The sequence below is a fragment of the Ochotona curzoniae genome, unplaced genomic scaffold, assembly GCF_017591425.1.
Source record: "Ochotona curzoniae isolate NIBS_2020 unplaced genomic scaffold, NIBS_Ocur_1.0 scaffold_461, whole genome shotgun sequence".
Taxonomy (NCBI): Eukaryota; Metazoa; Chordata; class Mammalia; order Lagomorpha; family Ochotonidae; genus Ochotona; species Ochotona curzoniae.
The window spans coordinates 2722488-2740708 of record NW_024467120.1 but is presented as its reverse complement, the minus strand read 5'-3'; the positions used below and the strand labels follow the sequence as shown (position 1 = coordinate 2740708).

Below are 18221 nucleotides of genomic sequence, written 5' to 3'. Positions count from 1 at the left end.
ACAAACAGTCCAGCATGCAGATCCAGCAAGATCTGGGATCTGCAGGTTCCAAGCATTGCCTTAGCTCAAGTGTTTAAGTAGCCAAAAAAACACATCAGATTGCCTGGGTTCCATTCCCAGTTCTGCCTCCCTGCTTTGAGGACTCTGGGAAGCAGTTGGTGATGGCTCAAAGAAATGGGTTCTGCCATGTTCAGTGGACACCTAGATTTCGTTTCTGGTTCCACACTCTATTCTCACCCAACCCTGGCTTCTGTGATCATCTGATGAGTGGATCAGGCCAATTAATAAAGTAGCTAATTTTAAAGAACTCCCTACTATATGCAAATATGCATAAATTACCAGAAATGTGACTTTATATTGACCATACTTGACACAATCACCTTAACTGAACAACCAATGTGAACACCATCTATATAAGGATAGAATGCAATTATGTGCCAGGGCTGTCACCATGGCGTAGTAAGCCTATTCTCTTCATGCACTGCCAGCATCCCATACTGGTACCAGTTTGTGTTCCGGCTGCTCCTCTTCCAATCCAGCTCCCAACTAATGGAATGGAAAAGCAGCAGAGGATGGCCCAAGACTTTGTGCCCCTGCACTTACGTGCAGACGAAAAAGCAGCTCTAGACTCATCCAGCTCTGGTCACAGCAGCAATTTGGCGGTGAAATGGTGCACGGGAGATTTTTTTTTCTCTCTTTCTTTAAATCTTTCAAGTAAAATATATAAATCCTAAACAAAAAAACTTACATGCCTTCCAAGAGGACACAAAGAAATAAAGTCACTTTTGTGGCATTCTTGCCAAAATGTAAATCTTCAGAAGACAGGCAGCCCAAATTGTGGGATATTCTATACAATATTGGATCTATAACCTTCAAGTGCCAATGATATCAAACAGAGAGAGAGAACCAAACCAACACAGGCATGACAAGACATTGGAGGCAACGTGAAATGTGGGTCGGGGGGGTGGGGGGGGGGTGTTACAGTACAGGAGTCTGTATTGGAATGAAATGTGCAGCAGGACACTGAGGAGTGATAGTCTCTGGACAGCAGGGGGTTAAAAGAGGTCCGTACAGGAAGGAAATGCGCAGTAGCGTAGTGAACCATAAGTGTTTTTGACAGAGACTCAAATCCTTCCGTCTCCATGACAACCTTTTGCGCTAGCTACAATCCCAGGGGTGAAAAACATGGGGTTTCACAAGGCAAAATAAGGACTGTGAATTTATTTAGGACTATACTTGACTGCTTTCCCAGGTCACCACAAGCAGGAGGTTGGATGGGAAGTAAAGCAGCTGGGATGTGAACCAGTGCCCATAGGGTATCCTGGCAGATGCAAGGTGAGCATTTAGCTACTAGGCTACTGTGTCAGGCCCAGCAGCTACTTTTTAAGATACAGTTTTGTGTGGCCTGAAAATGATATTAATTACAAGTGTTCAGATAATCCTTAGCAGAAAAACAGGTTCCGCACCACTGCTATAAGTGATACAAATCTTAGTTTCCATAAAAAATATTTTCCCAAGTTAGTCCGGATAGATTCAAGCAAATGGTTTGTACAAAAATTTAACTTTAACCTTGCACTCTATTCTGCACCTGTTTTCACTGATAACAACAATTAGCAACTGCTACGGCTGTCTTTGCATGGTACAGTGCCAGGAGTGCACTGAGCCCGTGAGGACCACTCACCAGGCCTCAGAAAACACGCAAGAGACTTTGTCTTCCAAAGCTCCTCCACCAAAAAACCTAAGAAATACAGCAAGAGCAATGTGTGTGACGAGAGTGATGGTGATAAGTAGAGATCTAAGGGAGATCCTACAGGAATGGTTGCTAGCCAGCAAACTACACCTGTGCTTTTGTGAACTGAGAAGCTGAGAACAGAGATAGGCAATCTAGAGAAAAGGTAAGAAAGTCAACCAAGTCCTGGCCCAGAGAGCACACCTAGAATGCACTTTGTCACGTCGGCTTCCTCACATAGGACTGTAGCCTCGGAACAGGCTGCAGACCCTGAAAGGACACTGCAGCAAGGGAAGCACACCACTCCTCACGAGGGAGGCTTTCAACCAGGCTGGTCCTGAAGTGCCAGCTGCCATTAGACTGAATGCCATAAGACTTACCTCGAAGGCAGAGAAAGGTGAGAAAATCTTCTGTCTTAGGCTTCCTTTTAGAGAGGTCGGAGATTTGAGTAGCTGGAGGGGGTAGCAATGGCTCCACAATCTTCACTGGAGTTGTGCTGGGACTGTTCGGCTGAGATTGAGCAAACTTCCTTTGTGCTTGCAGCCTGGGCCTGTAAAAGCAAAGGAAAATTAACAATAAATTAAGCAGAAACCAGAGGATACAGACCTAAGCATAGCAATAAAAGCAAAACAAAAAAGGGCCTGTTTCAGGCAAATGAAAGTTATATATCTCCCATACTCTCATAAACCACACGCCAGCCACAAGGTGCAATAAATTTGGTTAAAGGGCTTTTATATTTGGATGTAAAACAAGCATCATGAACAAGTATATGTACAAGTACATGCTTACACGGTAGCTGCATATATTCCTGCATGTTTCAAAAACTGCAGATAACAACAATCTGAAATAAATTACTTTCGCACCTCTGTTTAATTTCACAGTATAGGATGCTGCTGTAATTCCAAGCTTTCACATGGTGTTGCCATGAATGTACAATCCCCTCTACTGGGTCCTCCTATTCAGTCCACCTTTGCCTCCTGATCCATCATTTTCCCAGTCTACTGAAACATTTGCAATTGAGGCCCCTCTCAAATCTCCCTATTTAGCCACAAAGGTCCATTACCAGAATAACAGCCCATCAAGCAGGAAAGGACAATTAGAAAGATACACCTGAAGGGGAGAAAAGCTGAGATACCCAGTACGAGAAGGACTCAACCCACTGTGGCTGATTTCAAGAACAGAGGAAAGGTACTAAAACACAAAGAATATGCTTGAAAACAACCTTTGGTAGCAGGTACCAAAGAAAACAGCACCTCACTCCTAGAGACACAGAAGGAAGACTAGCCACAACCAGACAAAACAGTCTGGCCAGCATGCACTTCCCTAAGCACTACCGCCTTGGGAAATCCAGACCTGTGGCCTAGTGAATGGTTTCCCTGGGACCTCTACATGTGGCAGGAACTGAATCTGTTCCCGAGCACTTGCCAGGTCAGAGAGGAGAAATGAACACAGGGTGGCATTGGGAGACCAGTTTCAGAAAAGGTAAAAGCTCCGAATGATATTTATGTCATATTCCAACCATCTCTATTAATATACAGGTGTACATATTAAATAAAATTCAAAGTTGCAATGCAAAACCAAATATATCTTCTGAAGCTACACAAACGTCTCTGAGCAGCAATAAATTCTGGGTTAACCTCTGAAAGTAGAGTCAAGTCCAATCTAATTTTTTCTATTTTTTATTTTGCTCTTAATATGTTTTACATAGCTGAGAGGGATGCATGTCCATGTGGACCAGACCTCGAACTCCAATAAGGTGCAGGTGTGGAGGAAAGTGCATAGACAGGGTAAATATATCGGTTCTTTACTTTCCTCCTGTGTCCAAGGCTGGGAAGAGGATTGGTGCCATACTCCTTTCTTTCAAACTACATCATCCATTTGATGTTGCCTTGGAGACCTGGATGCAGGAAATGTTCAAAGGGTGTTGTTTGACTGCTTGATGTTGTCAGCTTTTGCTTCATCACAATTGAGAAAAAACTGACCAGGTCTACTTCAGTGTATCTCCAGACCTAGAATGTGCAGCAAGGCCTGACAAGGAGGAGTTGTTTGATGCGGTTTGTTTTCCATTTTGTGATGAGTACTTAACTTACTCTGCAGGCCTACAGGAGCTTTAATTGGTTCTCTACTGCACAGGTATTAGCAACTGAGGAGGCCCAGTCCCAATACTTGTACTCCAAGGTTGGACCACATACCTTGTGATTTTCCCTGAGCCCAGGATCTGAGTCCAGCCATCTAGTCACCCAAGAAACTGCCTAGAGTCCTGAGCCTTAACTCTTTTGTGCTTCAGGTAGTGCAGTGTTAGACCAGTCCGTCACCCATAGCAGCCAATACACTCAGCAGTGGATGTAGCTGCCTCATCAGTGCCTCCCCAGTCCTATTTCTCACATGAACTGGGGGTGGGGGGGTGGGGGGGGGGTGGGTGCTGTGTCCTAGCCTAGCCCAGCCCAGCCCAGCCCAGCCCAGCCCAGCCCACCACAGGTCCAACCCTGGTGCATACTAGTGAGTTCTATGGCCTAGTTAGCGGGACTTGCACCTACCTCCAATAGGTCCATCTCGGCCCAAGTTTGTGTGTGCCAGCAGGTATTGTGGCCTAGCCTAGCGTGTTCCACATCCTGTCCAGCTCTCATGCACACACACGGGTACAGGGGACTAGCTCAACCTGATGACCTGTCCTCAGATCTGACCCACATGTAGCCAAAAGGTGTTGCAGTATTGCACAACTGGCCTGACATAAGTCCTGACTCTTGGACTCAGCAGCAGGCGCTGAGACCTAGCAGGGGAGTCCCTACAGTTCCCCTACCAGGTTTACTCCCAGTCCCAGATCTTGCGTGTTGCAGCCCAGCCAAGTGGGACCGGGCTCTCGTTCGTATCAGTGAGTGTTGCGACCCTGCCAGGACCAGGCCCGGCCCGCATGCTAACTGGTGGAGGCAGTAGCCTAGAATGAAGTTCCACAAGTTCCCTACCAGGCCTGCTCCCAGTCCCACGTCATGTATATTCCAGTGGGTGCTGCAGCTCAGCAGGCTCAACTCCAAACATTTTAAAAGATCATACAACCAACAGTTACCCTTCAAAAAATTTCCCTAAACAAGAATATCAGTATTAATTGTCTAATCGATTTGGCTGAACATCAATTATCATAAATGGATACATTTCACCTGCAAATTCATATGTATATGATACTTCTTTTCATAAATTTGAACCCAAATATATCTTGGAAACGTTTCTTACCATTTGCTCGAGACAGTAGCCAAGAATGAATTTTCTATTCTCTACATAAGTATACTGAATGTTGTTTTAACCTACTAGAAATGCCAGCAGTGAGAGACAGGAGCTAAGGGCATCTTCCATCAGCAGGGCCACTTCCCACCCACACAGGTGACAAGGCCCAACTACTTAAGCCATCGCCTGCTGCCTTCCAGGACACTGAGTCAGTAGTTGGGATTCCAATCAGGAGCAGTCATCTCAAATAGTAACTTAATTCATTGAGCTAACACTCACCCCAGCATACTAAATATTTTAAATATATGCATCAACTGACCTGATATTCATCATAAAATTTATCTAATACTAGCTTGTTCTGTCACTATAAAGATCTCAACTTCTAAAAGTAGCAGGCTTTTAGAACTTGTGAAGCTAAGAACTTGCTTGTACTGTGCTTTTAAAACACCCATCATCCCTCCTTACAAATGATCAGGAAATATTACTTGAGGGCAGAAACAGAGCAAAAAGAATTAAGAAGCTAGTGCTTCAAACAGATCCAGTTAATCCCAAATGATGGCACTGTAGCATTTAACAAAAATACACCAACAACATGGATACCCAGAGAGTTTTACAGTTTACATAAAAATTATGTTTTATCTGCTACTCTCCTGCCCTTTCTCCATGTTATGAGATGTTTGTATTTCTCGCCTATCTTTAGCAATAAAACTGTTCCCTTGATTCAATTTACTGCTCAGCTTAAACTTGGTTTTGTGCCCTGCCCAATACACAGCTTTGCCATGCCATTCCATCTGCAGCACAAGCCATCTAAGGTTCCAAGTGTGGAGGGTACCAAGGCTCTGCAGACTATGTTCTTCCTGGAAAGTTAACTGCAACATACCACGACAGAAGGCATACTAATGTGAACTCTATCCCTCTGTTCACTGTAACCCTTACTGTTCACACAAGTGAAAGAAAACTGAAAACAGGGGAGATGAGCCTGTGGATAATAAGAAAGGACTATGCCTGTCTAGACCACTTTTCATTCACAAAGAAGCACAATGAACACTTATTGGACAATCCGTAAAACTTAAAATAAAATAAAAATCCCCAAACAAGATCCTGTAGATGATGGAGCAATTTCTAGCACAACATGGGAATGCCACTAACTGCTCCACTTTCAATTCAACTTTGTGCTAATTTGCCTAGGAAAGCATAAGAGGAGGTAGCCCACGCACTTGGACGACTGACACCTGAGTTCCTAGCTCCAGGCCTAAATATTTATGTTAAAGCAAATTTACAAACATCCTGGCAAATGAAAAACACACCAGCAAGCACACCGTTAGGCTATTTTAAGATGGATGTCTATTATAAACAAACCTTAAAAAATAAATTATATATATACATACACACAAACATATATATATATAAATTATGTGTATGCGTGTGTGCGCGTGTGTGTGTGTGCCAGGACTCACAATAGAATGCTTCGGCTCTTGGGCTATGGCTCCAGGAACTGGATCCCTGCTATGCACACAGGAGACCTGAACCTCAACCCTGTCCCAGCTCCAATGCCAGCGGTGATTTAGCAGCTCTCTCTTGCAGTCACAAATAATTTAACAACATCAGAAACCATATGGGCACCGGTTTGAGCCCCAGCTGCATCACGTTCGATGTAATTCCCTGCTAATGCATATGGAAACAGAGGAAGACAGCGAAGACCGCCTACCTACTTGGTCCCTGCTACCCAGATGAAATTTCAGGCCCCTGGCTTTGGCCTGGTCCAGCTTTGGCCATTGTGTTATTTGGGAAACAAACCAGCAGAATGAAGATCTCCATCTGTCCCTTCCCCCAAAAATCTTCATAATTCTGCCTTCAAAATTAAACCAATCAACTTAAACAGAAATTCCCCAAATTATAAAGTGCAAAGGACAATGTCTCAGTTATGAGGACAAAGGGCTTTTCTACATTCAGCAGACTGTGTGTGTGTGTGTGTGTGCGCGCGCGCGCACGCAGTGTGTAACAGGGAGGCTGCAAAGCCCAGGACAGGGCCTGTCATGGAGACATGGGAGAGAGTGGAAGAGAAACCCTTGAGGAGAAACTGTTTTCTTTTTAACTCCTACCCATCTCTTCAAATGTTCTCTTACAAATAAATATATACCATAAAAAAAAACAAACAAAATTAATCAGACATAAGATATAAAGTCCAAGTCCAAATTTTCTAGCAAAGTTAGCAAACAGAAAGAAAAGACACCTTGAGATTTTTAAAGGCGCATTCTGGCTTGCTGCACTCAAGTGGCTGCATGGAGGGGCAGCCAGGCCTTGCCTAACTGTGTCCCTGAGCAGGGGGCTGGTAGCCGTGACCTCCTGCGAGTCGCCCACCGCACGGCCCCCACCACCAAGGCACCCCATTCCCAGTGCACGGCCCCCACCACCAACGTACCTCATTCCCAGTGCACAGCCCCCACCACCAAGGCACCTCATTCCCAGTGCACGGCTCCCACCAAGGCTCCTCCTCTTTCCTTGTTTCCCCAACATTGGTTTCTCTTTAAAATCAGTGTTCTCAGTTTCAGAACAAAAACCAATTCTGTTTCTAACCCTGAAAAACACTTCTGATTGTTCTGTGGAAAAGCTGTAGAATTGGCAACTATATTACATGTCTGTCTTAATAAACCACAATTCAAGCTTGAGTATTGCAGGAGCTTCCAGGAAATACTGTAAGAGAGCAGGATGTTAAGAGTTTACTGCCTTCTAGAAAGTCAGTAACAAGAAATGCCAAACATGATGCAGCCAGTGAAAAAAACAAAAACAAACAAACAAAACAACAACAACAAAAAAACAGTACACACAAGGAAGCACAGATGAAAAGGGGACATGAGACATTTTACAATGGTTGGGACCTCAGAGATAAACTGCTGCTACCAAACCGCAAATAAAAGGCACATTGTACTTGATTTCCTAGTGAGACTATAAAAAATAATGCAATAAGATATTAAAAAGTGACAGCAAAGAGCATTTCCCAACCAGATCAAGCAGAACACATGCCGCACCACAATCTCCTGGGGACAGGAGGAGAATTCTGCCACCCATTACACCGACGGGCCGTCCAGTGACGTCAGATCGTCTGTGCTCCTGGACACAACGGTGCCAGCTTCTGGTGCCAGCAAGAATTCCACGTTGGGCCCAACCCAGTAGCCTAATGACTCTTCCTCTTGCAAACGTCAGGATCCCATTCGGGCAACAGTTCTAATCCCAGCAACCCTACTTCCCATCCAGTTCCCTGTTTGGGACCTGGGAAAGCCCTGGGACCTTGCATCCACATGGGAGACCAGAAGAGGCTCCTGGCTCCTGGCTTTGGATCAGCTTGGCTCCAGCCACTGTACTCATTTGGGCAGTCAATCAACAGACAGGCAAATCTTCCTCTCTGTTTCTCCTCCTCCCTGTATAGCTGACTTCATAATAAAACTAAATAAATCTTGTACAAAAAAAGAAAGTTCATGTTTCCCCTGTCCACTGCCCAGGTTTCACAGAAGCGATTTCTACTCTGCTTCCTCCCGCTTGGCATCATCAACAGCCTAAAAACGTTAACTTTATGATCAAAAAACTACCCAAAATGTACTGTTAATGTGTTAGACTTTTTTTTTAAAAAAAATAAATACTTTTATGGGGAACAAATGAATACACCAAAATAAACAATAACATTATGTGGAAAGTTAAACAATAAATTGTGAGACCAGCTTGGTCAAGAATCCCCACTGCCTGCTGTGTCCCAGCTGGCCGCTGGGAGCCTACAGGAGAGAGGACTGCTTCTCCATGCTTCCTACCGGGTTTTCCAGGGTGCAGAATCTCCCTGCTACCCACTATCTCTGCTCTCAACCTTTAGGGAAACCTAACAACAGCACAATGAGTATCTCTAAATTGGCTACAATTTCTGCTGAGATTTTTGGTAGCGCACAAACCAAAAAGGACACATCACGTGCAATAGAACACAGGCCGGGAGCCAGGAGGATCAAGTGGTCGGAAGCAAAGGCACAGCTGGTGCCTTCCTCAGGGACGTGCAGCCCAAACACCATTTTATTAACTCAATTTTCCAATATGAAACACGTAAACTGGTAAATCCAATTATTTAGATTACATCCCAGTTCTAAACATGGGGTACGCAATGGGTAAGGCAAGTGGGGGCGGGAGAGATGCATTGATTGAAAAACAGAAAATAAGACACTGTGTATCTGGCAAATGCAAAATGACCAGCAGGGCTGTGCTCTTTGTGCCCATGTGGGAGGAGGTGCTGAAGCTTTGCCAATTGCTGAAAGGCCTATTCAAAAAGGAAAAAAAAAAATCCTGTTTCCATTCCCAAAATAATTACCCACTCTATTCTACCCCAGACACATATACTACAAACCTGGCAGCCACTCAAAGAAACAAGAGTGTGCCCTTGTGCATGTGTCGGAGCTTGTGGGGGGTCAGGCAGGGGATGTGCCCTACCCAGGGCAAGCTGCCCAACAACTTGAATCCAACTACAGTTGCCGGCAAACCACACAGAATGGTTGCAAACATTCTGAAAACTACAGAGAAAATAAACGCATCCTAGAGTGAGCCCAGAGGCCAATGGAGACCAACTCTTATGAAACTAATAAGCAGCAGCAGCCTCAAAGCCCACTACCACCCTGTTTCTGTAGTTGCAATTCATTTTTGTTTTACCATCACACACAATGAACTAAAGACAAAGGGGCCGGCTCCAGAAGAAAACCCCCAGATGAAATGTCTGTTCTTTAGTTTTCAGGGATCTAACCATCATGGATCAGAGCCTTACTTTTTGCTTTACATGTAAACAGATGAAATAGTCTGTTTATGCTAAAAACCACAGGATACTAAATATTTGGAGTACTTGTCTTAATTAAGTTACACAAGGAGCTATTTAGAGTGAAAGTCAGCCACAGAGGATTTCCTTAAAGGAATGGGGAAAGGATGGGATTCCTCAGGCCAAGCTGCTAGGAAGTCTGCTTTGGTCAGACAGCTGTGGAAAAGAGCCACACCGTGACAAACCCTGCCTTATCACTGCCAGCAGTTGGGCTTCACTTTTCTCACTTAAACTATTTTTAGTAAACTAAGCGGGGCCCGGCGACGTGACCTAGCAGCTAAAGTCCTCACCTTGGATGCACCAGGATCCCATATGGGTGCTGGTTCTAATCCCAGCCAGCTGTACTTTCCATCCAGCTCCCTGCTTGTGGCCTGGGAAAGCAGTCGAGGATGGCCCAAAGCCTTGGGACCCTGCACCCAACGTGGGAGACCTCACCAACATGGGAGACCTGGAGGAAGTTCCTGGCTCCTGGCTCCAAATCAGCACAGCACCGGCCGTGGCGGTCATTTGGGGAGTGAATCATTGGATGGAAGATCTTCCTCTCTGTATATCTGACTTTCCAATAAAAATAAATAAATCTTTAAAAAAAAAGTTACAAGGTCCAGCGCAGTGGTCTAGCAGTTAAAAGTCCTCGCCTTGAACGCACCAGGATCCTATATGGGTGCTGGTTCTAATCCTGGCTGATCCCTGATCAGCTCCCTGCTTGTGGCCTGAGAAAGCAGTTGAGGACGGCCCAAAGTGTTGGAACCCTGCATCAGCATGGAAGACCAAGAGGAAGTTCCTGGCTCCTAGCTTCAGATCGACTCAGCTCCAGCCATTGCGGCTACTTGCGGAGTGAATCATTGGACAAAAGATCTTCCTCTCTGTTTTTCCTCCTCTCTTCCTCCTCTCTATATACCTGACTTTCCAGTGAAAACAAATAAATCTTAAAAAAAAAAAAATACATTGTAAACCCAAGTTATAAAACCACTTTTTAACCACTTTAAGTTGTAAAACCACTTAAAAAAATCCAAAATACAGCAACTATTCAATAGTTGCAATACTTCTTATATCCAATGAAGACTCAGAATCTCATTTAGGTAAATGGGATGTGGAATCCCCGTGACTTAATAACCCCTCCTTGTCTTCAGCAGCCTTCCCCATACCGGAGCCCAAAAACACGGGTACTGCAGAGCAGGAGGGTCCGGGGAAGAGGAAAGAATTTTGAAAAGGTACACTAAAATTCAAGTCTGGAACAACTGCGCACGAACAGCAATATGCCCCAGTGTGCGTAAACCTCAGGTAGGCGGCTGACATTCCACACAAATGGCATGAAAAAGTCTACAGTGCAGCTTTTGATGCAACTAATAACATTATTCAATTATGCTCCTCGAGACCTCAGACTGCATCTTGAAATCTCAAAGAACCAGAGCTGCCTGAAAATTTGACTGTCATTATCAAGCAAACATCTGACATCAAGTTATTTTGTGATAGAGAAAGCAACCACCTCAACCGTGGAGAGGGATCATCATTAATCAGCAATCAGAGTGGCAACAAAGCCTCTTGCTTGTGTCAGTCACAATGCCACCTATGCCACCTGCCTCTGCTGCTACCCTCAGCACAGCCTGCTGTCTGTTATCAGGCACCTGAAGGCAACCCAGGACTGAGCAGCCAGAAATGCTTTTCAAGAAACACTACTAGAATCTTAGAAGTCTAGAGCAAAAAGCTGGACCGTAAGGCAGAAATGAATAAAAAAGGCCAACTGAAATAAAAACACACGCACACAAAGAAAAAAATCGGTTGTAGCATCTTAACCTAGGGAGGATCTAGCCAAAGAAGCTCCTAATTTGTGGACGTAGTTACAAGGTGTAAACAAATTATCTGAACGACATTCAATTTTAACAGCCCGGAAGAGCCAGTCAGTGTAGTAATTTGCCTGGAAGTTTTCGCATTACTCCATGGCTGTGCTGTAAGACTACCAGAACTTGAGTGTTAGAAATGATAATTTCATTAATCTCAGGAGAATCCAGTGAAATCGTTGAAGTCAATCCAGGAAAAAAACCTCTAGGAGGAGTTACGTCATCAGTGGAATCCAGTGGGCACAACAGATCAAGGAACTCAGCAGCTCACAAAGCCTGACACTCTGACTTCCTCCTCAGCTACCAAGTCCCCTCACAGAGCTGGACTTTTAGCCAAAGAATCAGAAAAGAATCCCAGGCAATTTCCCCACCTGCTGGAAACCTTGAGTAGTAGCCCACAAGCACCAATAGATGGCAATAGCAAGTCTTGAGACACCATCTCTGGGAATCACCCTGGAGCAAAAAGAATCCTGATATGAATGTATTGGTTATAGTCCATTTTCAGAAGTTTCATTAAAACTTGGGGTCAAAGGACCCCACTGGTGTGCAAAAGATCCACTGGCAGGTGAGCTAATAGAGCAGATTGGGGACCTCCTCTGTCAGAGCGCATTCACAAGAATCATGGCTGGGAGCAGCCCAGACAGGCTGGGCCAGTTCACAACACCCACTGGCAGATCCGAGAACCAGGATGGGGAGCAGGACAGGCTGGGTTAGGCTAGGCTGCAGCATTCACCAGCATAAAATGGAATCAAGAGCAGCACACTACAGATGGCAGATATCTAGGTGAGGCAGGCCATGCCAGAACTGGATCACAGCAACCAGCAGCGTGAGGGGGAGCGAGGGGGGAGAAGGAGCGAATCCACACAACTGAACCCCTGGACTTAACTCCAACCACAGTGATAATTGTAGCATCTGTGGTCTGACAGTGGCATCCATGTGTCACAGCTGAGCCTCCTCAGTGCCTTACAGAGAGCTGTGGACATGGGTAGGAAGGAAGGATGGTCGAACAACTTGGCCAAACAGCAAATGCCTGGGTGAATGGAGGCCGATGTGGACTTGGAAGGATTTCCTCACCCTGACAGTAGTGAGACGGGCAGCATTTCAGAACTATCAAAACCACTCGAGTAGAACCTTTGCTCCACACTCGGGACCCTAGGAGGACATCCGGTAGTCATTCCCCAAGGTTAGGTACTGAGGTAGTTGGGAGCATGGGTGCTGCTTCCCGCAGACAAAGAACAAAATTTGGAAACAATGGTCTCATCCATTTTCCCCTAACCCTCAACTCTTCTCACCCTCATCAACTATGTAAATATCATCAGAAATAAAATTTAAAAATAAACAAAAACGGGGCGGGGTGGGGGGGTGCAAGCTGTAGGAAAGAATACAGATTTGCTAGCAATGCCTTTTTATCTGACCAAATCTATGGTAACTCAAAACACGTAAAAACTCATAGCCTAACTTCTACTTTTTGGACGTTTTTAAATATGGACTCCTTTACAAGTTTGTGTGCCATCATGAAAGAGGGGCTACACTGATCTGATTGGTTCCCATTTTAACACGCGTGAACACACAGGAACAAACACCCACAAGATTCTTCTTTAATAGGCACCCTAGAAGGCAATCCAATTGCCAAAAGGGGAGATAAAAATCTAAGATAATCCTAAGATATGTTCAGGAATGAGCTCAAAATACTCAATTTAGCACAGTGACAGAAATATACTCAGTAGGCTGGACCACAATTTGCAGTTGTCAAAGAACTGGACATTGCTATAGCTATCACCAACAAAAATACCAAGTCTGTTCTACACCAAGCGTTTCACTGTAATTCACGCACTATTTTTGCATGAATTATGTCTATAAGGGATTTAGCTTTTTGTAACAACTGTGTGAAGATGAGAATACATGATTGTAACTAAACAATCTTGAGCAGCTAATGAATGTAAGAAATCAATTCTTCTTACTACTTGTACCTAGTAACTGATCCTAGATTAATGGTACACCTTCCCCTGGAGAATGGGGAGCTAAGGGCTGGAATGGGGGCTGCGTTCTGATCAGGATATGGCAAGTGTGGACTGGAACTGGATGTACCAAGCTGGACTAGACCCCAACACCATCTGGCGCTCTGGAGGACCTGGGTAGATGTAGGACGAACTAGGCTACGTCTCTGCCCTTCCTGAGACATGTGTGAGCAGTGTCTGGATGTGGACAAGCACTGGCTGGGCTGAAACATCCAATAGTAAGAACTGGAATAGAATGAAGGCCAGCAAGGAGGGCTGGCCCAGGGAACCACCAGTACATGCAAGATCTGGCATAGGGAGAGGTTCTGATGAAGGAGCTTGGGCAACTCCTCTGGCTGGACACAGACCCTGCAGGTAAGTGCAAGAAACACAAAAGGAAACAGCTCAGAACAGGCCATGGAAAGCTTCCCACTGGCATACATTTGGCATGGGTTGGGGGCAGACCAGGCTAAATCAGTTCACATCATCCACTGGAAAATCCGAGCACCAGCATAGAGTGTGGGTCGAACCAGGTTCGGTCGTGACACAAAACCAGTGCACATTATGGAATGCCCAGGTGAGGTACCAGATGTGACAGCAGCGCCCAACCAGTACACGTGAGAACCAGGAACGGAGGGGGCAGAGCCGGCAGGGGAAATATGGGGGTGCTCCCCTGCTGGACGGCTACTCCTACTGGAGAGCATGAGCTGGGATGGGAGCAGAACAGACTAGGCAGGGCTACAACACCTGTGCACCTCATGTGAGCCAGATCAGGGAAAAGCCAGGCTGGGCTGATTATTCATACTGGTGCAAGCATAAACCAGAGTGGGTGAGGGATGGTTGGGCTTTGCCACAGCATAAGCTGGCAGAGGCTGGCACTGGGGGCTAATTCTGTCAAGTTAAACTCCAGAACCACCTGAAGAGTGCCTCATCCAGGAGTGGGAGTGGCCTACAAGGGAAATAGTGGGCACCTCTTTATTGGGTTACCACTCCCACGGAAGGCACAAAAACTAGGACAAGGGCTGAGGTAGCTAGACAGAAAGGCAACCAACAGCATGTGTGTGGGCTGGATAACTGGGCTCGTTGGGTTGAACTAGGCTTCAATGTCCATTGACATGTATGAGAGCTGAATGGGATGTGTGACAGTCTGGACTAGTCTGCTGCACATACTGGCAAACCAGGATAGGGGGCAGGCCTGGTGGGGGTTATTGTGGGTCTCTCTGACTAGGCTGTAGCTCCCACTGGTTTATGTGAGGGCCGAGTGTATGCTGGGCAGAGCCAGATTGGACTGCAACTCCCACTGGTTCCAGTGGAAGACAGCAATGGAAATGGAACCCACCCAGCAACTGCAACCACCAGCTGATTAGGGTGATGGAATGTGCCGGGCCCTGTACTTGCTAGTACATACAAGAATCTGGTCTGGGAACACCTCAGACAAAGTTTCTTTGGGCATCTCCCCAATCGAAATGCCGGACTTAGAACCCTAACCATGAAAACACAGAGGACAGAACAAGTTAATCAACCAACTCAGTCATATGTTGGCAGTGGAAAAACTGGGCAAATGGAGACTCTAAGATGGACTATGTCAATCACTGGATTCTTCAATGACCTCATCGAGCTTAGAATGGCGATACTGGCAGCAATTCATAACTGTTGAACTATCAAAACCACTTAAGCAAGACCCTCGGAGTATGCCCCATATCAAGGACCTGGGGTGGGTAGGAGACTGGGTGGGGTTTCTCCCTTAAAATCCCCCTTTACCTCAGATACATGAAGGAAGCAATGTGGAAATAACAGTCTTGCCCACTTTGCTGTAGCCCTTGAACCTTTTTTACCCTAATTAACTATGTTAAGATTGTCAAAAATATAATAATAATAATAAAACAAGGGATGCCAATCTATTCAAAGTAGGCAACAGGAAAGCAAAGAAACAGAAACACGAAAATGTTCTACCAACACCGAAGTATATTTCCACCAATGAACACAGTTGCCAATGTAACCACACTAGGGTCAAAATGCAGCAACTCTTAACAGCAGCAATAAATCACACTGAGAGGGAGCAAGGATAGCAGGTACCAGCTCAAACCAACTCACAGCATCTCATCTTGTGTACATTCTTAATGTGCATTCCACAACCTAAGACACAGTGCAGCATCGTTGTCTCAGTTATTCACCAGCCATCTGCAGGAATCAGTCTGACTGCAAGCTTTGAACGTTCAGCCCCTGGACATAGCTGAATGAATGTACACTAAATACAAAGAGGTCATACCTATGGACAGCAGCAGATGTGCTGTGGGTCTCTACAGGTCATTCTTATCCACCCTAATTGCATGCAGCTTCAATGAGCCCTCAAAAGGGTTTGGCAGGCACACTCTCTAATTCCATCCCCCAGGACAAATGAAACATCTCAAAGATGGGGAAAGACATTCTCTCTGTTCACAGGGGACCTTGATGTGTAAAATGTGATCTTGCTTGCAGCCCTTTAACTCACTGCACCCAGCTGAAAGTTCAACACTGGTGTGAATAGGACTGTCTTAGAGTCTGACATTTGGCACGGCAGTTAAGACACCACTTGGGGTCCCAGGAGGTGCTATCTGGCAAGTAGTTGGATTCCTGCCAAATGAGAGAGGTGAATGAATCCCCAGCTCCTGACTTCCTCTATGTGCAGCCCTGGCCAGCAGGGGGATCAGGAGAGGGAACTAGCAGAGAGGAGCACTTCTTTTCTCTGTGATAGCGTTAAGATACAGCATGTTATGCCAGCACATGCAGTGCTGCCAGCTCATAGAGTGCCAGGTCCAATCCAGGTCCCTGTGAAAGCATCTGGGAAAACAGCAAAAGAGAATGCAGGAACTCAGGCCTCTGTCACATACATGGGAGGCCCAGAGAAAGTTCTGTGCTCCTGGCTTTGGCCTAGAGCAGCCCAGCTGGGGTATACCCCATAACTTGCTGTATCATAACAAAATCTGTCTCTCCTTTTCTGTCACTCTCCTTTCAAATAAATCTTATTTTCCTTTTTTTTTTTTTTAAAGTATATTTGTTTGTATTAGAAAGGCAGATCAGATTTACAGGGAAAAAGATCTTCAATTCACTGGTTCATTCAAGAAACTATTGAAACATCCAGTGCTGAGGTGATTTGAAGTCAAAAGCTAGAAGCTTCTTCCTTGTCTCCCATGTGGATGCAGAGTCCCAAGGCTTCAAGCCATTCTCTGTTTTCCCACGCCACAAGCAGGGAGCTGGACGGGAAGTAGAGCAACCTGGACAGGAACTGGCACCCATATGGTAACCTGACACTTGCAAGGTGAGGATTTAGCCATTGAGCCATGGCACTGGATCCCAGATAAATAAATCTTTAGTAAAACTGTGATGATGGTAAGTGGGTTAACAAGCCATCACCAATGGTGACACCCCATAAGAGCACCAGTTCATTTCTTTTTTTTTTTTTTAAGATTTATTTATTTATTGGAAACTCAGATATACAGAGAGGAGGAGAGAGAGAGAGGAAGATCTTCCATCCGATGATTCACTCCCCAAGTGAGCACAACGTCCGAGGCTATGCCGATCCGAAGCCAGGAGCCAGGAACTTCTTCCAGGTCTCCCATGCGGGTGCAGGGTCCCAAGGCTTTGGGCCGTCCTCCACTGCTTCACCAGGCCACAAGCAGGGAGCTGGATGGGAAGTGGAGCTGCTGGGATTAAAACTGGTGCCCATATGGGATCCCAGCGAGTTCAAGGTGAGGACTTGTATCCGCTAGGCCACGCCGCCGGGCCCCAGCAGTTTATTTCTTGAATGCTTCATTTCTCCTCCAGCTTCTTATTAATGCACCTGGGAAAGCAGCAGACAATGGCTGGTGCCCCTCACCCACCTGGAAGACCTGGAAGAAGCCCGTAGCTACTGGCTTCATTCAGCTCAGTCATGTCCAGGGCCTCTGCAGCCACTTGGGTGATGAACCAGGGAATGGAGTATCTTTTTCTCTCACAGTAACTCTTCCTTTCAAACAATTACTTACAATCACCTATGATACCTTATGATCATTTCTGCATCTCCAATTCAGAAAGTACTGAATTCAGTCTCGGAGTGGTACAAAACATATTAAGAGTATCAGTGAAGGGAAATCTTTCTCTACACTTTTAAGAGTTAGAAGGTCTGCAAATTAAAATGATAAACACAGCAAGCAAGGAAAATACAGATTTGGGTACACAAACAAAGGAGGTGGCATGTAAAACGCTCTAGAAATTTTCAGAACTGTGCCCTCCAAAGGCTTACTGTGCCCTGGACTAGATTCAAGAGACTCCTTCCAGCCAGAAATAAGCAATCTGACTAATGACTGTTTCTGCTCAAGCAAGTGCTTGGTTTGTTCAAAAATCTATTCTCTCCCATGACAGAAACACCAAAATTAGCAAAAACTCTTGCCATCAGCTGGAAAATTCCATGCAGGAAACTTGCTTTGTGGCTATTTTCAAGCTCCTCTGACCCATCCACGAAAGCCAGGGTACTGTGGAAGCTAAATGGCTCCATCTACCCAGGTGGCCTGGGGGGAGAGGTCTGAAAGAGGCCCGCACAGGAGGAGGAAAGATGGTAAGAGAATGGTCAAACTGCTTAG

At 45.5% G+C, this 18221-nt stretch overlaps 1 protein-coding gene across 1 annotated transcript in view; it reads right to left on the bottom strand.

Moving 5' to 3' along the window:
• The window catches only part of JARID2 (jumonji and AT-rich interaction domain containing 2), a 214402-nt gene that overhangs the window by 50978 nt on the left and 145203 nt on the right, over window positions 1–18221 (bottom strand). Inside the window, exon 4 of the mRNA XM_040967725.1 lies at window positions 2110–2279. Coding sequence (XP_040823659.1) covers window positions 2110–2279 — 170 coding nt within the window. The remainder of the gene's footprint in view (window positions 1–2109; window positions 2280–18221) is intronic.